Below are 27,495 nucleotides of genomic sequence, written 5' to 3' on the forward strand. Positions count from 1 at the left end.
AAATGCTGACCAGCCAGCGACGCCCATGTCCCACAATAAGAATATGAATTGTAAAAGTTGCTTTTTGACGTGAGCATGGCTCAGGTGTCAGTAATCTCACTTTGGGGGTGAAGGTCACTGGTTGAAGTCTCAATCCAGGACTTGGCGGCCTGATCTAGACTGCCACTCCAATGGCAAGAACGGCGTCGTTAGGGTGCTTTCCTCTGGACTCCCTCTCTTTGCACAATAGGCATTGACAAGTCGACAGAAGTGGCTGAAGAGGCCAGAGAATTTTCTTGATCAACATTCCTCATTCAAGCAGCACAAAGGATTGAGATTACTTGCTTGTCAGCCGCCAGAAACTGGCCATTTATACAAAAGGAAATTCCTGGTATTAGGCTGGTTTGAACTGGTGCCTTTTCGTTCTCGGCTTACTTTGAAGCTTGCTCTACTTTTTCTGCACTGTTCACTATCTTCCTCAAGATCACGTCTAATCACTTCTTTCGAAACTGAAAGTTTCTCCAATAGTTTCCCATAGCCCGGCCCTATGATGCTGGGGCTTAGTTTCATGGTTGCAGAATTTAAATATTCATTGTTGATTCAAACTAGGCACACCAGCGAAGGCACAGTCTAACGACAGCACTGCTCAGTTTCAGCATGGCTGTTTCTAACTTTTCAGTCGACTGTTTTTGCACTGGATTTAACAATTGTGATGATTGGTGCTTTCACAGCGGTTCAATATCTTGAGTGTGAAGTCGACTAGGATCCTCAGTCTTCTTTCTATTTCACATTGGCTATTTCAGCAACATCCATGGAGTCCTTTTATCATCTATTGTTCCTTTCAGTGCACAATACTATACACTCATCCCATTTCAAGTAGCAGTATGTGAAAGATATTGAGAAAAGATTAGGTGTCAAAAAACCCCTTAGTATTTTTTCCATTGTATATTTCCCTAATACATACACATAGTGCCTGAAACTCTTTGGAGTGGTCATTCTACTGACAACAAACAGGATTCCTGGTCCACTTTTGTATAAGGGGCTATAGACCCCATCCCAAAATGCAGGGAAGAGGTTGTATGATTGGAGCCAACTGCTAGCACATGGCAGCACTTATCCTGGTCTGATTTTGTAAATAAAACAGACCTCAGACACCTCTAAAGAGATCACATTGGACTCAAAAGGTCAGCTCTGTCTGATCTCTCCAGATGCTGCCAGACTCACTGACTCTTTCTGCCATTTGCTGTTTTTATTACCGCAGCCACTTTGCCTGAGGTGTCCTTGGACACTTCTGGGATAAGTGGGTAAAAATAAATGTTGGAGCTTTTGGCTCTAGAAAGTGGAACATTGCCTCCTGGGCTTGGGACCTTCTAAAAGGTCTTCAAAGGGAATAAATTCTGCCATTAAGCCTGCTAAAGGTTATAAAGGATGACAGTTCCATGACAGTATGGCAACTCCTTGACATAGGCGTGTGCAAATGGATTTACTACTGCTCCTCTCTACTAGAAAATGACTAGAGTTCAGAAATAACATAAGGTAACCCTGTTCCATCCCAAATTCCAGCCACGGACACCTGATCCACCTGCTCGCTGTCCTTTATCCAGGCCAGAAATGTTGGGATTAATGTGTTCATCGGAATGCAGCAGTGCAGACTCTCAACAATGAAATAAACTGGGCAAACCCTATTTTTATATATTTATACTATGAATATACGTAGGAATATTTTTCATTAATAGCTTCTATAAATGCAAGTCATGCCATTAAATTGGAATCAAAAGGTGATCTATAGCAGAGTATTAATTATTGTTGAAATCATGTGGAAATAATAACTAGTTTTACTGAAGTTAACTACATGTTACAAATCCTACTATGTTTGTGCCCATCGCGAGGCATAAACAATCACAGTTACAGCCAGGACCAGGCATTCTCCTGGAGTCTGTAACTATCCAATTATAAACCTGCAGCATGATTTGCATAGCATGCCTCACTGTTTGAAGTATGGCCGGAATTCTCCAGCCATTCACGCCAGCGGGATTCTCTGGTCTCACTGCAGTGAACGGAGATTTGGCTGAGCGCCAAATTCTCCGTCCCCCCCTTGCAGTGGCGGCGGGGGTGTGACCGGCCGGAGAATTCCTGCCATGGTTACCTGAATGCTCTGAAAGTTAAAAGAGGATGGAAATGTCAAAAATGTACAATTGGTTTTCAGAACACTCGGAAATAACCAGTGTGTGTGTTCTTTATGTAGGAACATCTATTGTTCAGCATCTTACTTACTTTCCACAACGCTCCAGTGCAGTTTGGAGGAAAAGGAGTAGAGAGACAAGCAAAAGCAAGTTTTCTGTGGACCTTGGATCCACATTTCACTGGGCTTATTAGGCCCCCTCCAATGAAGAAACCATACAGTACATTTTATTTATATTGTCATACATTTTATACTTGAGGGTAGCCTCTATAAGGGCCACTTTCACTTCTGGAAGACATTCCATTCCAATTCTCTTCCCACACCTAGTGAGGCACTAAGGCAGATTTTTGTTTGTTTCCATTGCTAGTAATTCCCGGCACAGGTTGCTAGTCTGTCACCAGAGGCTTATAGCTTGAGGGGCACCACTCTGCATCAAGCGTGACTGACCAGGAGCCTCTCCTGCTCCTACCACCAGCCATTGGTGTGTTTGGAAGGATTTTACAGGATGATACTCAATCTGTTTGATCGCGTTACGAATTCACCTTCCTTGGCCAAACATTGGACTCAAAAGGTCAGCTCTGTCTGATCTCTTCAGATCCAAACCCAATCCCAGAGTTTCTGGCTCAGAGGCAAGGACGCTACCTACTGCACCACAAGACCTCCAGATGACATTATACCACTATATACTACAGCGTTGAGTATATACCACTAATTTTGAGAGCTAGTAATCCACATGCGGGAGATTCTGTTACTTTGCATCAGCACTGAATCAGTGAGCTCAAATACCATAATGAGCGTGTAGACTCAAAAACAAGTACAAAATTAGAGCTTACTTTATGACAATGCAGCACATTCACACTTCAGGCTGGGTTGAAAAGCCTTTCGATCTGAAGGATGGTTGGAGGAGGGAGAGTTTGTTAAAAAAAACCCACAACTCTTAATAGAGTAAGTAGATGAGTAATGAGCAGAAGACTGGGGAACTGTGACGTCAATGCAGAAAGGAAGACGTGCTTGAAAGTCGAATCATAGAATCCCTACAGTGCAGAAGGAGGCCATTCGGTCCATCGAGTCTGCACCGAACACAATCCTACCCAGGCCCTATTCCCGTAACCCCCTCATATTTAACCTGCTAATCCCCCTGACACTAGGGTCAATTTAGCATGCCCAGTCAACCTAACCCGCACATCGTTGGACTGTGGGAGGAAACCGGAGTACCCGAGGAAACCCATGCAGACACGGGGAGAATGTGCAAACTCCACACAGACAGTGACCTGAGGCCAGAATTGAGCCCGGGTCCCTGGCGCTGTGAGGCAGCAGTGCTAACCACTGTGCCACCGTGCCACACAGTGATTTCATTTGATTAGGTTTTGAGATTCAGTAAGTCCTCCTGGGGAATCAGTCTCAACATGACTCCACACTAAGTTTTAGCTAAATATTGGGGAAATTACTTTGGGAGATTTCAATTGGAATTGAAATCTTAGTTGACTTTCATACCCAGGTATGCTGCCAAACTGGGGCAGGTCAGCAGGTCAAGTACAGAAGTATGATCCTGGGTAAGAGAATCATCCTGACCCCAATCACCTTGTCCCTTCACCTTGCCCCGACCCCCTTTTACTAGCGCAGCGAGATTCGAATTCAATGAATTTCAAAATCTGCCAAAATGAAATCCGATTCAAGCAGACATGATTCCCCTCTGTTCTCCAGACTTACACTCTTAACCTTACTTTGTCCATTGTGTCTTTAACCCCAGCACTACCGAGTAGCACTACTGAGCACAACCAATAGTACAGATACCATTTGTATGAATACAGGCAACAAACGGGGAGAGAGGGAAAAAAGGAAGGTAATTGTGACTTGTTTTCATTGCCAGTTTTTAGCCAGCATTTGAACCATTGGATATGGAGAGAAGAACAATTCAATCAGATTGAAATCTGTACATTTAATTACAAAAGATGTCAGCATTGATCAATAAGAACAATTCACAGTGGTTAATGACTATTTGGACAGTAGAATAGCCAAATCTAATCTGTGGTGGCAAGAGCTATACCCTCTTGATAGCCATGTTATGGAGGATGCAAGAGCCCATCACTAATTAGGGCACTCTCTCCGGTAAGCATTGGAGGGCTGCTCCCGAGAGGCCCAAGCCTTGGACAATCTAAGCCATCTTTACAAATGCAAGACTGGTTTCATTGGAAACGGAAATAGAGAAAGGATCTTGCTTATTTTACACTATCTTTCAAAGTTGGAATTACCCACAATGTGCTTATAAAGATCACAGTACTAACTCCAGCAAGTAGGCCCTTTGCTTACTTCCTCCACATCTCTGAGCCGATGCACTCATTGTAGATGCTGAGTACTGATCACTTTTCGCGATTAAAATTCAATGTTCAAATATCACATCTTGCTAAGTAGTTGAATGTGCCATTGTGTACCAGGAAGTTGCTTTATCTACAGCTTCCGTTCTCTAACTGCATCACATATGTCATTGTTGTCTCTTATCTTAACTGCTACAATTTCTGAAGTTCTCCACTTACCTTCCAACACAATGTCCTTCAGTTTCTCCACTGTCTCAGCAAACCTCGCCACGTCATAAAGCAACAGTGTGATCTCCTCCACCTCAGGTCCTTCGTAGCTCTCCGAGTTGGTGCTGCTGTATACTGGAGAGGCTTTGTACCCTTTGCTGTATCCCCAGGTTCCAGAGCCTGCCACCGGGAAGCCAGCAGCACTGGAGTGTCTACTCAGAGTGGTTGGCCTCTTGAGTGTGCTGGCAGCACTTGGGCTACTACTGAGCTTTATCATGGAGGTGCCCCCAGCAGATAGTTCAGATAAGGCGCCGGACTGCGAGGCAGGTATCTCAATAGCATCTTTACGAGGCAGCTCCTAAAAGAGTAAAAGGAAATAATCCAAACTATGACATTTGAAAGGCTGGAAACCAATTAAGCACAAACGAGGCTGGTATGTCTTGATATAAACCCATATTTCCCACTCTGAATTCCTCTTTATTGTGAAAATTCACATCACTGCAACTTCCCATCTTCACTTCCTTGTGGATATGACTTCCATCCCCACTTCCCTGCTGTCACTAATGGCAAAACACTAAGCATCAAGTATCTGGACCAGTAATCCAGAGACCTGGGGTAGAATTTTCCTGTCCTGCCTGCCACAGGAATCGTATCGTAGCCCATGCAAAGGTTCGTTGACTTCGGGCGGGAATTTCCAGCCTTGGGGAGAGCGTGGCTGGGAAGTCCCGCTCCCCCCAGGGTCTGAATCCCTCCATGGCTGATGGTGAGATTTGAATTAAGTGAAAATCTGGAATCAAAGGTCAAATGATGACCATGAAGCCATTGTCGATTGGTGTAAAAACCCATTTGGTTCATTGATGCCCTTTGGGGAAGGAACTCTGCCGTCCTTACCTGGTCTGGCCTACATGTGATTTCAGATCCACAGAAATGTGGTTGACTCTCAAAATGTTCTCTGAAAACAGCCCAGCATGCTACTCAGTTCAAGAGCAATTTGATTTTGGTAATAAACACCCCATTAATGAATAGAGAAAAATGTGTGTAAGTAATTCGATGAATGACACTGATAAATGCATAATAATTGGGTGGCAATGTAAATGACTCCTACTGGAGGTTCTATCCACAGTTTGTTTTAACTATGAATGCTCAGTCTGCCTGGACAGGCCAGAGGCCCTGGCATTTGTGAAACTTACTCTCCTGCCCAAATCTGCATCATTGGCAAATTTAGCAACCATACCTTTTGGTCCCTTCATCCAATTCATTTACATAAACTGTAAAATGTTGAGGCCCATCACTGATTCCACAAATCTCGGTATATCTTATTAACCAGGAAATGACCCATTTATGCCTACTCTCTGTTTCCTGTTAGCTAGTCAATCTTTCATCCATACCAATATGTTACCCCCTACACCATGAGCTTTTATTGTCTGCAATAACTTGTGACATGGAATCTTATCAAATGCCTTCTGGAAACCTAAGTACAGAACATCCATTGGGTCCCCTTCATCCACAGCACATGTGACTACTTTAAAGAACTCCAATAAATTGGTTAAAAATGATTGCCCTCTTACAAAACCATGTTGACTCTGCCTGATTATCTTGAATGCATCTAAGTGCCCTGTTGTACCCTCTTTAATAATAGCTCCTGACATTTTCCCTGTCACCTGACTGACCTGAGTGGCACGGTGGCACAATGGTTAGCACTGCTGTAGGGACCCAGGTTCGATTCCCAGCTTGGGTCACTGTCTGCACATTCTCCCTGTGTCTGCGTGGGTTTCCTCCGGGTGCTCCAGTTTCCTCCCACAATCCGAAAAACGTGCTGGTTAGGTGCATTGGCCGTGCTAAATTCTCCCGCAGTGTACCCAAACAGGCGCTGGAGTGTGGTGACTAGGGGATTTTCACAGTAACTTCATTGCAGTGTTAATGTAAGCCTACTTGTGACACTAATAAATAAACTTCTAAAAAAAATTGTAGTTTCCTGCTTTCTGTCTCCCTCCCTTTTTGAATATTTATATTTTATACCAAAAATACCAAAACAAATGATTTATATTTTTATTACTTACAATAAAGCATATTCGTCAACCAATTATTGCATAATATTAGTTTCCCTTCTGGATCTCTTTTTCAATTGCAACGTGAGCTAATGGACACAGTCAGTTCAGAGTTTTAATATATATAAAGCATAGGAACAAAGTCATTAAGTTGTCAAACTCATTTCTTCCAAGTCTGTCACTGTGAATAGTTTGGCAACAGATATCTTAAGACCTTGCCATTTCACTCTCCCCTCTGCCAACTCCCCACAGCTGTCTGGATATTTTGAAAAGATCATGTACAGATTGTTCTATAAAAGGCGCAATGCAAGTCAATCACTCTCCAGGGGAAATATCACAGCAGGTTCCTCCCTGTCCCTGATGCTAAATCAAGCACAATTCCACAACTGCGGCTAATCTTTTGGCCCGTGTCGCATGGATACACAGGGTCTCAGAGGGTCAGGAGGCATCACTTTCTATCAATTACCTCCATCTGCCTAACATTTTCCCTGATAGTCTCCAGAATAGGGGCGGCACGGTGGCACAGTGGTTAGCACTGCTGCCTCGCAGCACCAGGGATCCGGGTTCGATTCCCGGCTTGGGTCACTGTCTGCGTGGAGTCTGCACGTTCTCCCCGTGTCTGCGTGGGTTTCCTCCAAAGATGTGCAGGTTAGGTGGATTGGCCATGCTAGTGGATAGGGGATACTAGGGTAGATGCGTGGGGTTATGGGAATAGGGCCTGGGTGGGATTGTGATCGGCGCAGACTTGATGGGCTGAATGGTCTCCTTCTGCACTGTAGGATTCTATGATTCTGGGCAACTCATTCCCAGAAACACAGTATGATTATTGTTTAACTGGTGTCAATCATTCCATTTATCCATCACTCTGTGGGGAATATCAAACCCGTTGCTTTTTATGGGGACAGTGCTCAGGATCCTACCTGAATTTATGGGGAAAAAAATAATTCATGGTGCATTTGCTTTTCTTCAACTCTTTGTAGAAATTTCTCAACTAAGAGTGAAGCCAGTAAGCAAGATCTTGATCTAAGATGAGCCTGCAGCCCATATTAAACCCCAAAATGGCAACATATCCATCTTATCTTATAGGTGCATATGTAGTATTTAATTCTTAGCAGATTGTGGACTAATTTATTTGCCTGAGCAGGGCCAGGTGACACCATCTGCTTTCTTGTGTTTTAAGATGACTAAACAAATCTTCAGATTGTCAGTTTTTAACTGCCATTTATACCCCAAATTTTGTGAGATTGCTTCTACATAGAATCATAGCTCAGAAGGGGGCCATTTGGCTCATCGAATCTGCACTGACAACAAGCCCACCACGGCCCTATCCCGTAACCCCTCATATTTACCCTGACACTAAGGGGCAATTTAACATGGCCAATCAACCTAACCTGCATATCTTTGGACCCCTCATGTTTATCCTGACACTAAAAGGCAATTTAGCACGGCCAATCAACCTAACCAGCACATCTTTGGAGTGTGGGAGGAAACCGGAGCACCCGGAGGAAACCCATGCAGACACGGGGAGAACGTGCAAACTTCACACAGACAGTGACCCGAGGCCGGAATTGAACCCGGGTCCGTGGCGCTGTGAGGCGGCAGTGCTAACCACTGTGCCACCGTGCCGCCCTCCAAAATGGATGCTGAGAGCTGAGTGGAGAGGAAGACAAGTGAAGGATTCCATATTTATTTTTAAAAGGAAAATGATTAGTATATAAAGATTAGTCTAGACTAGATATCAAACAATAAAATAATGGAAACCAGGTTGGCTGGTCAGTCTGCAGTGCCTTGGCCTGCTCGGAAATAATAGAAATCCGAAACAAAACATGGAGAAAGGGAAGACAGATGTAGAATCATTTAGATTTAATTAAACTTGCTTAGTGTTTATTTTTGTCATTGAAGGTTAATATTAAAATAATCAGATTATTCCTGCCTATCAATGGCTTCATTATCATAAATTAGGTTTCAACATCCCAACGTGTGTGAGCCAAAATACGCTTCTGTAAAATATGTAGCTTGAGCAACTGGAATTTTACCGAATGTCCCATCAGTTAAGGGGTTAAAAGCTGATTGCCCAAACAAGGTCCTCAATCACTGCCAACAGATTGGCTACAGGTGATGCACATTAGTCTCTTTCTGAAAATGTAAACAGCAATTGTCCGAGTGGAGTCTGCACGTTCTCCCCGTGTCTGCGTGGGTTTCCTCTGGGTGCCCTGGTTTCTTCCCACAGTCCAAAGATGTGCAGGTCAGGTGGATTAGCCATGCCGAATTGCCCCTTAGTGTGCAAAGATCTGCAGGTTAGATCAACTGGCCATGCTAAATTGCCCCTCAGTGTCCAAAGATGTGTAGCCATGACGTGGAGATGCCGGCATTGGACTGGGGTGGGCACAGTGAGAAGTCTCACAACCCCAGGTTAAAATCCAACAGGTTTGTTTGGAATCATGCTCGAATCAAGCTCGTGACTTTAACCTGGTGTTGAAAGACTTCTTACTGTGCCAAAGATGTGTAGGTTAGGGGGAAATCAACCATGGTAAAAATGTGCGGGATTACAAGGATAGGACAGGAGCAGGGCTGAGTAAGATGCTCTTTCAGCGAGGCGACATAGACTCGATGGGCCGACAAGCTTCCTTCTGCATTGTAGGGATTCCAATTCAACTAAAGTTTCTTGGGATCTTGGTAGTAAGCGAAACTGACAAATGAGACTGCTCAGGATAAAATTGGAGCCACTGCAAACTCTTGTGAATATCAAACATAAGGCAGAGAAAGTGCAGTCTTATGCTATACCCCTGGATTTGTGATATGTCAGTGAAACCTGCCATAAACATCTTTAATAAATCTTGAACTTGCACAGTTTTGATCGAAGCTCAGCTGGAATAACAATGCAACATGTTATGAAAGGGAGTAAATACAGAATATGCTACCTTTAGGCTGCGGACTGATGGAACTGAATTAAGCAACACAAAATGTGTCAGACCCTGCTGCTCTCATATCAAACTCATCTGGGCGGCACAGTAACACAGTGGTTAGCATTGCTGCTTCACAGCTCCAGGGACATGGGTTCGAATCCCGGCTCGGGTCGCTGTCTGTGTGGAGTTTGCACATTCTCCCTGTGTCTGCGTGGGTTTTCTCCGGGTGCTCCGGTTTCCTCCCACAGTCCAAAGATGTGCGGGCTAGGTTGATTGGCCATTCTAAATTGCCCCTTAGTGTCCCGGGATGCATAGGTTAGAGGGGTTAGTGGTTAAATATGTAGGGATATGTGGATAGAGCCTGGGTGAGATTGTGGTTGGCGCAGACTCGATGGGCCGAATGGCCTCTTTCTGCACTGTAGGATTCTATGATTCAAACATGCCCATTATATGTATGCTTCACTGTCAACTTCCAGAACAACACCTTTCAACTGACTTGAGGGCTGGAATTTTATCTCCACTCCGTTCACGCCACAGAGAACGGAGGTTTGTCTGGCGGCCAAATTCCCCGACATCGCTGCAGCGGGAGCGTGACATGAATGGACGGTAAGATCACGCCCTTTGTATTTGCCTTATTCTCGAAATCATTATCAAAATGTTGGATAATCCAAAATTCCATACCTTTTGTAAACATCTTGCAGGGTATTTCCAAATCATATAAGGTTTATTAGGTAATTACTAACCAAATGTCGAATCATATTGGGTTCTTCAAACTGTGACTTGACTGTGGATACGCAGCACCTACTTAAACAGTAAAAGTGTACCTTCATTGGGACTGCTAGCTGGCCAGTTGTAAACACCTTTGTTGGGTTCGGAGGACCTACCATCAGCTAAACCTACGGCCAGCATTATTACAAAAGGAGCTCATTTGCCAAACCCCATTTGCAATTCATCCAAGGATCTGCCCTGTCATTCTTTCTGAAATGCTGGAAAACGCTAAGATAGTGGCGTGCTTTCCCAACTGGATTTAACATTAATTCTGCGTTGAAAAGTCTTCTTTTTTGGCAGTCAGAATCCATTGCCACAAGATTAATGACAGAGGATTCCATATATATTAGTGGTCCCAAGTGGAAGCTTCACAATTCCCATTGGCAAGATGGATGTGTGAATTTTATACTAATTTACTGCAGATGCCAGGCTTTTATGGGGTCTCAGTGAATGAATATTTCCGTTAATCATAGAATCCCTACAGTGCAGAAGGAGGCCATTCAGCCCATTGAGCCGCACTGAAAACAATCCCACCCAGGCTCTATCCCCATAACGCCATGTACTTACCCTGCTGGTCCCCCTGACATTAAAGGGCAATTTAGCACGGCCAATCCACCTAACCTGCACATCTTTGGATGTGCTCTCAAATCCTAAACATCTAGCTGACAGGTAGAAAATCCCATAAATGAGAGCATCCATCAACCCTTGAGGATGTTGTCCCACACTGGCGAATGGGACAAGGAGTGCCAGGAGCAACCGCTGTACTCCCCTAAATGGGCATTCTTTATGTATGGGTGTACACCATGAATGCCAGGAACTTTCTCAACCCACCAGAGTAAAACCCAATCTTTATCCATGCAACAAGGGTCGTTAGATGATAATTATGACTGTAATGTATTTTTAGCCTCCCTAGTCAGTATAGACACTGAACCCAATTTTGATGCCCCCATTTGTTATGATACTACGATCAGCTGACTCAAGCACAGAGAGACTGAACATAGAAAATGCCTGGTGATAGAATCCATACAGTGCAGAAGGAGGCCATTCTGCCAATCAAGTCTGCACTGACTCTCTGACAGAATATTTTACCCAGGCCCTTTCCCCCACCCCTTAACCCCAGACATTTACCATGGCTAATCCATCTAACCTACACATCTTTGAACACTAAGGGGCAATTTACCATGGACAATCCACCTAACCTGCACATCTTTGAAGCGTGGGGGGAAACCGGAGCACCCGGAGGAAACTCACGCAGACACGGGGAGAATGCGCAAACTCCACATCGACAGTCACCCAAGGCTGGAATTGAACCCGGGTCCCTGCCGCTGTGAGGCCGCAGTGCTAACCACTGTGCCATCGTGCTGCCCTTGGCCCATATAGCTCAGAAACTGAGTGGATGACTCTCTCAGCCACTGAACCATTGGAGAGTTGCAGATTCCATTATCTTACAAATTTTGTATTTAAAGTTACGCCCAGTGTAATTTCACCATCACTTTCCCATTGTCGTGTGTGCTCGCTGTATTTCTGTATTTTCATCCTCATGTGGGTTGGCAGCTGTGGTAATGTTTTTCACATTTCCACAGCTGTAATGTCGCAACGTCTTAGTGACGGTTTTCTCCTCTGTTCCTGTTTTCAAAAGTGTAGGAAAATATTTCAAAGTCTAATTTTTGAAAGCTAACTAAGACCCAGAGTCTGACAGTCCAAATATGTGGTGCCTTCAGATATTGAGTGCATTACTGTCCCGAAACCCACTCATGACATTTGAGTATCGCACCCCTAATAATCAGCAGCATTTGGCAAGTTCACCTCAAGTATCGACACAAGAAGTATATTTCACAGAGGCATTTGATGTCTCCCAATCATCCACAAATATATAACACAGTAATGTACGCTAATGTTTTTCAAGTTCTGACCTACAGTTAATATTGCTGCTTGAAGTCTCACGCAAACACATTTCTTTGATAAAAATTTGCTCTGCCATTGGAATTTTCTCCCTTTTGTTTTAATATCAACAAAGAACAAACAAAGAACAAAGAACAATACAGCACAGGAACAGGCCCTTCGGCCCTCCAAGCCCGCGCCGCTCCCTGGTCCAAACTAGACCATTCTTTTGTATCCCTCCATTCCCACTCCGTTCATATGGCTGTCTAGATAAGTCTTAAACGTTCCCAGTGTGTCCGCCTCCACCACCTTGCCTGGCAGCGCATTCCAGGCCCCCACCACCCTCTGTGTAAAATATGTCCTTCTGATATCTGTGTTAAACCTTCCCCCCCTTCACCTTGAACCTATGACCCCTCGTGAACGTCACCACCGACCTGGGGAAAAGCTTCCCACCGTTCACCCTAAAATTGCCTTTAAAAAGAGAATGATAGGAGAGAAATATTGTAAATGCAGGTGTGCACTTTCCTTTAGCACTGAACTTTTCAAACTGCTATGGGTCCCTGGATTCACACCCATAAACAATTGTATCATAGAATCCCTACAGTGCAGAAAGAAGCCATTCAGCCCACCAAGCCTGCACCGACCACAATCCCATGCAGGCCCTATTCCCATAACCCCACGCATTTACCCTGTTAATCCCCCTGATACTAAAGGGACAAATTTTGCATGGCCAATCAACCTAACACACACATCTTTGGAGTGTGGGAGGAAACCAGAGCACCCGGAGGAAACCCACGCAGATATGGGGAGAACGTGCAAACTCCACACAGACAGTCACCCAAGGCCGGAATTGAACCCGGGTCTTTGGCGCTATGAAGCAGCAGTGTTAGCCACTGTGCCACCTCAAATGGTCAGTTTGCTGATCCTTGTCCAATATAAATGAGAGTCAGTTGCATTTATGACGACCACATTCATCTCTCCAGCACCGCTTTTCTGTGTTTGAGACTTGTCCAGATTACCCTTTGCCAGTTGCTTTGCCAGAACAGTAAACATCTACCCATCTCAGGCAACATCGGTCATAAGTAACAGCAAAAAACTGTGGATGCTGGAAATCAGAAATAAAAACAGAAAAAGCTGGATAAACTCAGCAGGCCTGGCAGCATCTGTGGAGAGAGAAAAACAGAGTTAACATTTTGGATCTAAATGATCCTTGGGGTTAACTCTGTTTCTCTCACCACAGATGCTGCCAGACCTGTTGCGTTTAGCCAGCATTTTGTGTTTTTATTTTAGATTATAAATATATATTTTCTAATGTTTTTGTGTGAAGAAATTCAATATCGGTTGTTAAAAGGATGCTTCTATCTGAAGACCCCAATCTATTTTACATCTGAAGAAGTCAAAGTTATAGATAACAGCAGGTGGGTGAATCACTCATAACAGTACCTTCTCCTAAAATCACATTTTTGTTGGAAAATTCCACTAATCTTAAAATGTAATTTCTTTGTCATCTCTTAATAAGAAAACAGCAAAGTGGCAAACGGCTTATTCCCTTAAAAGGTGTCAACTGTGCTTCAAACCCCGTGTACTTGAGGCATCTCGATTTCCTGTTTCTGTGCACCTTGCTGTAATGTTGGCTTTTTATGTTTCATTTCATGGAACTTTGTAGCAGAGATCACACAAATACCACCGGGCATAAGGGAACGCATGCCAACCTCGGAAACGTAAAACAGCTTCAAAAAAATTACGCGGCCCCCAAAAAGTTAACAAATGAAGAGCAGTTCTTTTTATAAACCTATAAAGCGTGATGACAAGTTGCTACTTCACAATAAAGGGTGCAGATATAGCCAACATGCCTTTACTGGTAACAGAGGGCAAGTTAGCAGAAATTATCATAAAATCCCTACAGTGCAGAAGGAGACCATTCGGCCCCTCGAGCCTGCACGACCCTCCAACAGAGCATCTTAGCCAGGCCCTATCCCCATAACCCCACAAATTTACTCATCCCCCTAACCTACACATCTTGGGACACGCAGGGACAATTTAGCATAGCCAATCCATACACATCTTTGGAGTGTGGGAGGAAACAAGAGCACCCTGAGGAAACCCCTGCAGACACGGGGAGAACGTGCAAACTCCACAGTCACCTGAGGATGGAATTGAACCCGGGTCCCTGGCGCTGTGAGGCAGCAGTGCTAATGACTGTGCCACCATGCCGGTGAACACAGTTAAAAGTGTGAAGGGGAAATATTCAAATGTTGAAGGTGCTAAATTAGTGAAGCGTTTCCGAAGGTGGAGCCAGGAGGCAAGTTGTCTCAGAAAGTTTGAGGGGGTGAATTTTGGCGGCTCCTTCAGGCAGTAAAGAATCTCTGAGGTGCCAAAACGGGTTTTCAGCTGAAACAACAGTTTCACCCACATTTAGTGCAAGATGCCATCTTAGTAAAGGAGTTGAAGCTTACCTTAAGAACGGCCGTCTGGAGAGATGTTAAGAGGCTGATTGCTACATTAATTGCCTGCTCGCCCTCACTAACAAGGCTGCAAGGCATTTTGCTGGATAACTCTTCAACCAAGACCTCCTCCCAATAGCAACCAGCTGACTGAGAATAAACAAATTTGTAGCGAGAATTCCTGGTGCGACTTAAAGGTAAATCACCTCTGACTGCTGCTGGAGGTTTGAAGTTTTTGAACTTCGACTTTTGAAATCATTAGCTGTTTTTCTAGGAAACTTAGTTGAGGCTTCAGCAACACTCCTTCAACAATTATTTTGGGAATTCACCTAAAAGGAGTGTGCTGTGAGTCACCAGGAGAAAAGGAGCACTTGGTCATGGGAAACTTGCTGGGAGTCCCCCCTCTCCCCTCCCCGACCATGAAAATTGCATGTAATCGACACTTGTTTTAGTACCTTCTGGCAAGTCCAAGTGATGGTAATTGGCAATTGGGATCAAAATTGTATGCTAAAACCAGATTGCACTCCTTTTCACACTTTGAATAATTAATGCCTGAATCTTTACAAAGGAAATTGTACATTTTGGTTGTTTTAAGCACCTGTATACTTCATAATTGATAGAAAGGATAAGAAAATAACATTTAGATATTAAAGATGCCAAGGGATATGGGGATAGTGTGATAAAATCACATTGAGGTAGAAGATCAACCATGATCTAGTTGAATGGCGAAGCAGGTTTGAGGGGCCGAATGGCCTACTCCTTCTCTATTTCCGATGTTCCTATTTGCAAGTTAAAACAGGCAAACCAAATCATCCCAAAAGTTCCCTTAACAATTAGTTTTCCACATGAACTTTTTAAAAAATTCATTCATGGGACGTGGGCATCGCTGGCTGGGCCAGCATTTATTGCCCATCCCTAGTTGTCCTTGAGAAGGTGGTGGCGAGTACCTTCTTGAAACACAGTAAGTAGTCTCACAACAACAGATTAAAGTCCAACAGGTTTATTTGGTAGCACGAGCTTTCGGAGCGTAACCCCTTCATCGGGTGAGTTACAAGAGGCAACGCTCCGAAAGCTCGTGCTACCAAATAAACCTGTTTGACTTTAATCTGGTGTTGTGAGACTACTTACTGTGCCTACCCCAGTCCAACGCCGGCAACTCCACATCATTCTTGAAACACTGCTATCCATGTGCTGTGGGTTGTCTCACAATGCCGTTAGGGAGGGAATTCCTGGATTTTGACTCAGCGACTGCGAAGGAATGGTGATATGTTTCCAAGTCAGGATGGTGAGTGACTTCGAGGGGAACTTGCAGGTCTTCCACAGCCCCAGAACACAGAGGTACTCTATCCTATCCAGACTGGATACCTCTCCACCTTGCCATTCTTTCACATTCTGACAGTCTCCTTCTTCCAGGCCAAGCTTGCATTCTTCCTACCTATTGCCCCTTAGTCAATGATGACTCTCCCATCTCCTAAAATCCCAAACTGTTGGTCCCAGCTTCTCTCCTTTCCTCATCCCCCTATCCAACCATTCCCAACTTCAGTCTTTCCTTGCTTCATCTTTCCATTCCATTTCCCTTTCTCTAGGATTTTTGCCTCTCCACTGCCTCCCATTTGCTCATCATTGCCATTTGCTTCTTTCCTTTCTGCTTTGTTGCCATTATTTTCCCCTTCTTCCCTTCATTGCCATCCATTCCATCTCCTTTCCCTTCCTCACATTTCATGACCATCCATTTATCCTTCCTCTGCTCTTCATTGCCACAATTTTCCCTTCTTTACTTTCCCTCCAGTGCTTCTCTAACCCAAGACTAATTGCAAATAAAAGGAATTCTAGTTTTAGTACCTACCGAACATTAACTGAGAGTGGCCAGAATCCATCGATAAGCCAGACACGAGGAACAGCGCTGAAGAGAATAGAATCATGCCAACTTTGGTAGTGGTTAGTATTAGTCTCATAAAATGTAGAGGTCCCAAACTGAACCTTAGCATGGGATCCCCACAAGGCAAACACTGCTCCTGCCTTTGAAAGCTGTGGGTCTCCTTAACACCTGAAAATGAGGTGCTGTGACCTAGTTTAAGATGAATTATTCAGTGGGGCAGAAAACTAGGATGGTAGTGTGATAACTCTCAGGATTTGCATGGGGAATTCCTGACTGACCTCCCAGTAGGACTTGTAGAATACAAGTTCCCAGTTCCCACGAGTCCTACAGAGAGGTCAATCAGGGATTCCCCATGCAAGTCCTGGGGGTTATCAGAGGTAGTTTCTCCCTCATCAAATGCTTCTCCACTGTGGAAAACAATATGTTGAAAATAAGGCAGATTTCCTGGAAAAGAAGTGGTCAGACAACAAAAGTAAAATAAAACACTGCCCCCACCCCCACATTTTCCCTCCCTTTCTTCATTCTACAAATGCTAGAGGTTTAAAGTTTATTTATTATTGTCACAAATAGGCTTACATTAACACTGCAATGAAGTTACTGTGAAAAGCAGTCGCCACACTCCGGTGCCTGTTCAGGTACACCGAGGGAGAATTTAGCATGGCCAATGCACCTAACCAGCATGTCTTTCGTACTGTGGAAGGAAACCCACGCATACACGGGGAGAACGTGCAGACTCTGCACAGACAGTGACCCAAGCCGGGAATCAAACCCGGGTCCCTGGCATTGTGAGGCAGCATTACTAATCACTGTGCCACTGCGAATGCCCCTTAACTCATCCCAGTGACTATTCTTTTCATGCATGTGGCTACGTAATGTGTGTTGGCTGTCATTTTGGATACAAAGGATCTCAGAGAAAAGCCAGAGCCAATTCTAATGTGATCTACGTTCATTTGCACTTTCCAGCAGCAATCACGAGTGTGATCAGGAGCCAGAGCTGTGGCTGATCTTCTTCCTTTCCAAATTCCTATTGGTGCACATAGAAGGAAGGGAATTGATTTATAAACGTTCTTAATGTCCCAATGCAGGCACCAAGGGCGGCAATGCAGGCACCAAGGGCGGCACGGTGGCACACTGGTTAGCACTGCTGCTTCACAGCACCAGCGACCCAGGTTCAATTCCCGGCTTGGATCACTGTCTGTGTGGAGTTTACATGTTCTCCCCGTGTCTGTGTCGGTTTCCTCCAGGTGCTCCGGTTTCCTCCCACAGTCTGAAAGACGTGCGGGTTAGATGCATTGGCCACACTAAATTCTCCCTCAGTGTTACCCGAACAGGTGCCGGAGTGTGGCGACCAGGGGATTTTCACAGTAACTACATTGCAGTGTTAATGTAAGCCTACTTGTGACACTAATAAATAAACTTTAAACAGTTTCAATTTTACAATTAGATTACGTCCACTTACGTCTACCATTATATTTATTACCCTGTTTTTAGGAACATAAGAGCAGAAGTAGGCAAACTTAGCCCTTCGAGCCTGCTCCGTTGTTCAATCAGATCATGGCTGATCTCTATGATCTTTGTGTTTCCACTTAGCTGCAAATGTTTGCTATTTTTAATATTCAGCACCATCTTAACAAATTCAATCAACATCATAGAATCATAGAATACCTACAGTGTAGAAGGCGGCCAGTTGGCCCATCGAGTCTGCACCGACCACAATCCCACCCAGCCCCTATTCCCGTAACCCCACACATTTACCCTGCTAATCCCCTGGCACTAGGGTCAATTTAACCTGGCCAGTCAACCTAACCCGCACATCTTTGGATTTTGGGAGGAAACTGGAGCACCCGGAGGAAACCCACGTAGACATGGGGAGAATGTGCAGACTCGACACAGACAGTGACCCGAGGCCGGAATTGAACCCAGGTCCCTGATGCTGTGAGGCAGCAGTGCTAACCACTGTGCCACCGTGCCGCCCAAAACCAATTTGGCCCATCGAGCCTTTACCAACAACAATCCCACCCGGGCCCTATCCCCGTAATCCCATGTATTTACCCTGCTAACCTCCCTGACACTAAGGGGCAATTTAGCATGGCCAACCAATTTAACCCACACATCAGAGACACTGGTTTTTCTTCAAATTATAATTTGTAGGGGAATGTTAGAGCCGGAGGATTTGGGGTGTTAATTTTAAACAGTTTGAGAGATGGTGTAGCTCTGATAGCTGAAGAGTAAAGCTCCAAACAAGAACAGAAAATGCTGGAAAATCTCAGCAGGTCTGACAGCATCTTTGCGGAGAGAATAGAGCCAGCGTTTCAAGTCTGGATGACCCTTCGTCAGGGCTGCAAACATACTGTTCTAACAATGCACCTTAGCCCCAAATTAAAGATACCATCCTCTACTGAATGTGTGATGTCTTCACATTCTCTCTGCTAGTGGTTTTAAATGGAATTTCTAATGTCGTGCCAGCCATTGAAAACATTGGTGCTTTAGGGATTGGATCGAGGCTGGTCACATTCCTGTTCTTTGTAAAACTAAATCAGTGAGAATATAGGCAGTCTTGTGGCACAGTAGCACCCCTACAGCTGGACCAGAGGCTCCAGGTCAGAGTCCAACATCAGGACTTGTTGGCCACGGAAAGAGCATTTATAACACGGTTCAACAGGTTGATAAACAACCCGGAAATCCTTCCACCACATCCCCCACCCTTCCCCAAGGGGTAAAAATCAATGTGTGTATAAAAGATACACTAAAAGAAAGTGAAGAACGTGCAGCTATCACAGGTGGGCCCAAACCTATCCTCACTCCAAGTTCAACTACATACACTTTCCAGTAAGGATCGCTTCCAGAAGGAAGAATCCTGTCTACATTTTTCCTTCCTTAGCCCAAAGCTGCTGAGATGAAGGGTAATACGGCTTAACGTCAGTCAGAATTCAGCAAAGCAGGAATATAAAGCAAAGGCAATTTCTGCTTACATAGGAACGTAGGAATTAGGAGCAGAAGGCGGCAAATTCAGCCCTTTGAACCTGCCCCGCCAGTCAATCAGATCATGGCTGATTTCTCCCTGGTCTCAAATCCACCTCCCCACCTGATCCTCATATCCCCGTCTCCCTTTTTGTAATGCTTAGTGCCATACAAGTGCATCTTCCTCCCATTGGCATACAATTCCCCTTCACACATATTTGATAAAATTACAACTAAATTGCATGCAATTGAAAAGCAAAGGCATAAAATCTGCTTATGCAAATAATAATTCTCTAATCCCAATTTCTCTGATGTCTTTGTGAACTGATGGTTAGACCAAGGACATCTGTCGAGATGGCAGAATGATGACAGCTTGAATCTATTTCCTCCCACTGTTCATATCCCAGTCTTGTTTTCTTCCTTTTTAGTAAATACTACATATCACAAACAGCTTAAAGAAATAAATATAAAGCATAGGATAAGCAGATGAACTGGAAGAGTAAAGATTTCCTGACACGAGTTTCCATTTACTTATTCAAAAGGTCTTTTTTAAAAAACATAAATGTTAAATCACTACAACATTCATGAATTGAAATTTCCCAGTTGTAATAAACTTTTAAAACTAGTAACCCACACACACCGTACACCCACTTACAGAACGTGGAGAAAACGCAAAAAGGAAAAAAAAGGGTTTTAAAAAATGCAACTCATGAACTGACTCCACCTATTTCTTTTACTTTACCTAAACTAACTGTGCCGGTGGTCTAGAGTCAGTGCCAGATGCTACATGCCATTGGCTGCTGGCACAGTTTGAAGTATCACCTGATGGGGGTCTGACTCTCAAGATCTTGCCTGCTGGTTAATTGGCCGATTTACAGAGTGAAGGTCTAGTTCAAGTCTTTGACTGCTACCCAACCCTTGCAATAAAGATGTGGCATTAGCAGTAACAGTGACTGTGTTGCTTCGCAATACAATGTGACCACGAACTGCTTTCAAAGTAACTTAATGAAACAACAGTGGCAAGCAAAGATACACCTCGATATTTAATATCCATATTCACAGTGAGAGATCAGAGTTACTAATGAAGAATTAAATAAAGCCTCCTGTTACAATAAAAAACAAATTTTATCTTCCCAAATATCTTCTACCTACCGTTAGCCATACCTTTGGGCGATTGGGAAGCACATCCAGACCAGATTTTGTTCTTGCTTTCTTGCCCCTCAGTCCTATAGTGTAAGGGCTGTAACTGCTTTTGCCAGCGCTTCGCTTGCTCAGCATGGTTCTCTCAAAATTGTCACGCTCATATATTTTTCTATCTGTCCCTACAGTTCAAAAGCACCTCACTGAAAGTAAGTCTCCCTCTCCCACAGGCAGAGCGGACAAATAAATAAACAGGAGGCTAAATATTCAAACGGTTGTCATTGGCATTGTCAAAGTTGCAGTTAGCAGCCAATTCATGACTTTCCGCCCCCAGGACCTTGCCTTGCCCTGACAGCTAATGCTTGCAAAGTGGCTGGCTATTTTGCAACCGCCCCGAAGATCATTTAAATACATTCATCTGAAGCAGGAGAGGATGCTTGCAACTTACAGATGTGCCGTGCGGTACAGGACTTCCTGTTCTGTTCTTTTTAGATATTGAAGGCGTTTTCATCAATTCCCTTTTCTTGCGAGAGAACATTTTCTCCGGCGACAACAAATGTATCTCTTTACCAGGCACACACACAGACAAAATAGCCGCCTGTCTCTCTGGCTGGACGGTTCCGATGTTGCAGACAACCCCCCTTTGCTCTCAGCGCCCGCGAGTGAAGTTACAAACTGCTTAATTCCATCCAAACTTCGCAGCTCAGTCGCGCTGCGCTGAAACCGCAGCAATCAGACAATGTGACAGTAACCACATTCCGTTACTTTGTTCTCTCCTCTCTGAGCAGCCCATGTGACACCCAGCCACCCAGCCCATTGGTTTCTCAAAACAGAAACATGCATGTTAACATGTCACACATTCAATGGGTTACTCCCTCCATCTCAAGTTGGGTGGCGCCAGGTGCCACACACACCTCTACACCCTAGCTCTGGCTGAAACACCACACTCTGCACCCTCTCCTTTCCTTCTCTATGCACGGTATGCTTTGTCTGTATAGCGCGCAAGAAACAATACTTTTCACTGTATACCAATATATGTGACAATAATAAATCAAATCAAAACCTATATCCCACATTGCAGCCACCGTCTTGTACATGGGCTGAACGTGTTCTGGAGGATGACGGATATCTACATCAAGGACCCAACCGGACAGCAAAGTAGGAGGCCATTCCACCCATCACTGCTGCACTGGCCCTTTGAAAGAGCTTTCCAATTAACCCCATTACCCTTTGTGGGCAATTTCCTTAATAGCTCCCCCCTCCCCCATCTCCAGTGGGACATCCTAATGTTACAACCACGCAGTTTAATACCTTGCCCCCAAAGCTTTTTTTTGGTGAAAAGTAACCGACGCACAGGAAGATCCCGATGATGTGGCGATGCCGGTTTTAGACTGGGGTGGACAGGCTAGGAGGTCACACATCATTAGGTTCTAGTCCAACAGGTTTATTTGAAATCACTTCAACGGACGAAGGAGTAGGGCTGAGGAAGACCCCAAGTTCGATTTTTAAAAAATTTGTTCACAGGATGTGGGTGTCACTTTCTGGGCCAGCATTTGTTGTCCATCCCTAATTGCCCTTGAACTGAGTGCCTTGCTAGCCTATTTCAGATGGCGTTTGAGAGTCAAGCACATTGCTGTGAGTCTGGAGTGACATCTGGGCCAGACCAGGTAAGGATGGCAGATTTCTTTCCCTAAAGGAAATTGACAATAGTTTCATGGTCATCATTAGATCTTTAATTCCAGATTTTTATTGAATTCCAATTTCACCATCTGCCATGGTGGGATTTTAACCTGGGTGCCCAAAGCATTACCCTGGGTCTTTGGATTTCTAGTCCAGGGACGATACCACTAGGCCACTGCTTGCCAGTCTCTGTTGAGTTGCAGCATGCAGAATGGTAAGGGTGCTGGAACTTGTGTCAGAGTTCCTCAATTAGACAAAAGAAAATTCAGCAAAGTTTCTCCTCCGAACCACAATCCAGTGATCCCCTCCCCCCCACCCCTTACTGGATGTGTGGACATGAGGTAAGGAAGAAATCAATCTTATCATGATGCCCTTCTGTGTCGAATGCCCTGCTGAAACTCACTGTCCAGGCTCAAATGTTGGGAAAGCCACTTGTACAAGGCACCAAATGACTGTTGCACAGGATATAACTAACACAGCAAGTTTTTAAAAATTCATTTGTGGGATATGGGCGTCGTTGGCTGGCCAGCATTTATTGCCCATCCCTAGTTGCCCTTGAGAAGGTGGTGGTGAGCTGCCTTCTTGAAATCCACGTGCTTGGGTTGTCCCACAATGCTGTTAGGGAGGGAATTCCCGGATTTTGAGCCAGTGACTGCGAAGGAACAGCGATATATTTCCAAGTCAGGATGGTGAGTGGCTTGGAGGGGAACTTGCAGGCGGTGGTGTTCCTATTTATCTGCTGCCCTTGTCCTTCTAGATGGAAGTGGTCGTGGGTTCGGAAGGTGCTGTCCAAGGATCTTTGGTGAATTGCTGCAGTGCATCTTATAGATAGTACTCACTGGTGCTACTGAGCATCGGTGGTGGAGGAAGTGGATGTTTGTAGATGTGGTGCCAAGTGGGTTGCTTTGTCCTGGATGGTGTCAAGCTTCTTGAGTGTTGTTGGACCCATCCAGGCAAGTGGGGAGTATTCCATCACACTCCTGACTTTGTCTTTGGGGAGTCAGGAGATGAGTTACTCGCCACAGTATTCCTAGCCTCTGACCTGCTCTTGTAGCCACTGTGTTTATGTGGTGAGTCCAGTTGAGTTTCTGGTCAATGGTAACCCCAAGGATGTTGACAGTGGGGGATTCAGTGATGGTTACACCATTGAATGTCAAGGGGTGGTGGTTAGAGTGCCTCTTATTGGTGATGGTCATTACCTAGCATTTGTGTGGCGCGAATGTTACTTGCCACTCGTCAGCCCAAGCCTGTCCAGATCTTGTTGCATTTGAACATGGACTGCTTCAGTATCTGAGGAGTCGTGAATGGAGCAATTGTGCAATCATTGGCGAACATCCCCACTCTGACCTTATGACAGAGGGAAGGTAATTGATGAAGCAGCTGAAGATCGTTGGGCCTAGGACACTACCCTGAGGGACTCCTGCAGAGATGTCCTGGAGCTGAGATGACTGACCCTCCACAACCACAACCATCTTCCTATGTGCCAGGTATGACTCGAACCAGCGGAGAGTTTGTCCCGATACCCATTGATTCCAGTTTTGCTAGGGTCTCCTTGATGCCCCACTCGGTCAAAAGTGGCCTTGATGTCAAGGGCTGTCACTCTCACCTCACCTCTAGAATTCAGCTCTTTTGTCCATGTTTGAACCAAGGCTGTAATGAGGTCAGGAGCTGAGTGACCTTGGCGAAACCCAAACTGGGCATCACTGGGCAGGTTATTGCTGAGCAGGTGCTGCTTGATAGCACTGTTGATGACCCCTTCCATCACTTTACTGATGGTCGAGAGTAGACTGATAGGGCGGTAATTGGCCGGGTTGGACTTGTCCTGTTTTTTGTGAACAGGACATACCTGGACAATTTTCCACATTGTCGGGCAGATGTCAGTGTTGTAACTGTACTGGAAGAGCTTGGCTACGGGAGCGGCAAGTTCTGGAGCACAAGTCTTCAGTACTATTGCCGGAATCAGGGCCCATTGCCTTTGCAGTATTCAGTGCCTCCAACCGTTTCTTGATATCACGTGGAGTGAATCAAATTGGCTGGAGGCTGGCATCTGAGATGCTGGGGACCATTGGAGGAGGCCGAGATGGATCATCCACTCGGCACTTCTGGCTAAAGATTGCTGTGAATACTTCAGCCTTATCTTTTGCACTGATGTGCTGGGCTCCTCCATCATTGAGGATGGGGATATTTGTGGAACCGCCTCCTCCAGTGAGTTGTTTAATTGTCCACCATCATTCACGACTGGATGTGGAAGGACTGCAGAGCTTAGATCTGATCTGTTGGTTGTGGGATCGCTTAGCTCTGACTATCACTTGGCATGCAAGTAGTCCTGTTTTGTAGCTTCACCAGGTTGACACTCATTTTTAGGTATGCCTGGTGCTGCTCCTGGCATGCCCTCCTGCACTCTCCATTGAATCAGGGTTGATCCCCTGGCTTGATAGTAATGGTTGAGAGGGGGATGTGCCAGGCCATGAGGTTGCAGATTGTGCTGGAGTACAATTCGGCTGCTGTTGATGGCCCACAGTGCCTCATGGATGCCCAGATTTGAGTTGCTAGATCGGTTCGAAGTCTGTCTCATTTAGCACGGTGATAGTGCCACACAACAGGATGGAGGTTATTCTCAATGTGAAGGCGGAACTTCATCTCCACAAGGACTGTGCAGTGGTCACTCTTACTGATACTATCATGGACAGATGCATCTGCAGCCGGCAGATTGGTAAGAATGAAGTCAAGGATGTTATTTCCTCTTGTTGGTTCTTTCACCACCTGTTGCAGACCCAGTCTAACAGTTATATCCTTTAGGAACTGACCAGCTCGATCAGTAGTGCTGCTACCGAGCCACTCTTGGTGGAGGAAATTGAAATTCCCCATCCCAGAGTACATTTTGCGCCCTTGCCACCCTCAGTGCTCCCTCCAAGTGTTGTTCAACATGGAGGAATACTGATTCATCAGCTGAAGAAGGACGGTAGGTGGTAACCAGTAAGAGGTTTCCTTGCCCATGATTAACCTGAAGACATGAGACTTCATGGGGTTCGGAGTCAATGTTCAGGACTCCCAGGGGAACTCCCTCCCGACTGTATACCACTGTGCCGCCACTTAGAAATCATAGAAACCCTACAGTGCAGAAGGAGGCCATTCAGCCCATCGAGTCTGCACCGACCACAATCCCACCCAGGCCCTACCCCCACATATTTACCTGCTAATCCCTCTAACTACGCATCTCAGGGACAATTTTTAACCTGGCCAATCAACCTAACCCGCACATCTTTGGACTGTGGGAGGAAACCGGAGCACCCGGAGGAAACCCACGCAGACACGAGGAGAATGTGCAAACTCCACACAGACAGTGACCCGAGCCGGGAATCGAACCCGGGACCCTGGAGCTGTGAAGCAGCAGTGCTAACCACTGTGCTACCGTGCCGCCCCTTCTGCTTCTGCTGGGTCTGACCAGCTGGTGGGACAGGACATATCTAGGGATGATAATGGCGGTGTCTGGGGTGTTATCTGTAAGGTATGATTCCATGAGAATTACTATGTCAGGCTGTTGCCTGACCAGTCTGTGAGACAGCTCTCCCAATTTTGGCACTAGCCCCCAGATGTTAGTGAGGAGGACTTTGCAGGGTCGACAGGGCTGTTTGTTTTGCCGTTGTCTTTTCTGGTGCCTCAGTCGATGCCAGGTGGTCCGTCCAGTTTCATTTCTTTGTTGACACTTTGTAGTGATTGTTACAACTGAGTGGCTTGCTAGGCCATTTCAGAGGGCAGTTGAGAGTCAACCACATTGCTGTGGCTCTGTGTATGTCCTGTACACCGGGTAAAGACGGTAGATTTCCTTCCCTAAAGGACATTAATGAATCAATATTTTCAGGAGCAGAGGGAAGAAATACTGCAAACAAAGCCTCACAAATGGTGGCACAGTGGTTAGCACTGCTGCCTCACAGCGCCAGAGACCCAGGTTCGATTCTGGCCTTGGGTGACTGTATGTGGCCTGTACGTTCTTCTCGTGTCTGCGTGGATTTCCTCCGGGTGCTCTGTTTCCTCCCACAGTTCAGTTGATAAGGCGCATTGGTCATGCTAAATTTTCCCTCAGTGTACCCGAACAGCCACCGGAGTGTGGTGACTAGGGGATTTTTACAGTAACTTCATCACATTGCTAATGTAAGCCTGCTTGTGACACTAATAAAGAAACTAAAAATTAAAACTTGTAGAACATAGATACCAGATAACAGTCAGATAATTAAGGCTAGCAGAACAATTTTCTGATGCTTTTTGTACCTTAGGAGCACTCCCAAATAATGCAATGACAATCCAATGTCTACCTGACTCCACAATTCCAGTATCGGAAAGCAGAATTATATTGTGATAAATCCATGTACTGGACAAAAAATTAAATATCACTGCAGTTCAAATGCAGTGGAAACATCTTAGTCTGTCCAGCATAACACCAACTGTATCTCTGTGCCAGGAAATTGAAAGACCCACCTATGACCCCCCCCCCCCCCCCCCCCCCCCCGCCTCCCACTGTCTACATGCTACAATGGGGGGATTACCTTTGAATGGTGTGATTCACTTCAACCTGTGCCCAACTCCAACCTCAAGGCACTGGCAATCATTCAATCGAGGCATTCAAGAGGGAATTAGATGATGATTTGAAAATAAATATTCTGCAGGGTTACAGGGAGATGGCAGGGAAATGGCAGTAGGTGAAATGTTCATTCAGAGAGCCGATGCAGGGGACGCAGCGGTATTGTCACTGGGCTAGTAATCTAGGAGGCCCAGGGTAATGCTCTGGGGACCCGGGTTCAAATCTCATCATGGCAGATTTGAATTCAATAAAAATTTGAAATTTGAATTCAATAAAAATCTGGAATTAAAAGTCTAATGATGACCATGAAACCATTGTCGACTGTTGCAAAAACCCACTAATGTCCTTTAGGGAAGGAAATATTTTACCGTCCTTACCTGGTCTGGCCTACATGTGACTCCAGATCCACAGCAATGTGGTTGACTCTAAAATACCCGCAGGGATGCGCAATAAATGCCAGCCCAGCCAGCGATGCCCACATCCCATGAACGAATATAAAAAAAGGATGGGTCAAATAGCCTCCTTC

The 27,495-nt window shown here is 45.2% G+C and overlaps 1 protein-coding gene across 3 annotated transcripts in view; it reads right to left on the reverse strand.

Moving 5' to 3' along the window:
* LOC144479526 (rho GTPase-activating protein 45-like) overlaps positions 1 to 21,505 on the reverse strand; it is a 223,979-nt gene extending 202,474 nt beyond the window's left edge. The window contains exons 1-2 of one of the 3 annotated variants that reach the window (XM_078198311.1): positions 21,159 to 21,505; positions 4,696 to 5,041 (exon numbers count right to left, since the gene is read on the reverse strand). In XM_078198311.1, coding sequence (XP_078054437.1) covers positions 4,696 to 5,041; positions 21,159 to 21,248 — 436 coding nt within the window. In that variant the 5' untranslated portion in view covers positions 21,249 to 21,505. Of the gene's footprint in view, positions 1 to 4,695; positions 5,042 to 20,722; positions 21,068 to 21,158 lie in introns of those variants that run through there. The other 2 variants (XM_078198310.1, XM_078198308.1) reach the window with 2 other exon arrangements.
* Positions 21,506 to 27,495: the final 5,990 nt, after the last annotated feature.

This window comes from Mustelus asterias, chromosome 26 (assembly GCF_964213995.1).
Source record: "Mustelus asterias chromosome 26, sMusAst1.hap1.1, whole genome shotgun sequence".
Classification (NCBI taxonomy): Eukaryota; Metazoa; Chordata; class Chondrichthyes; order Carcharhiniformes; family Triakidae; genus Mustelus; species Mustelus asterias.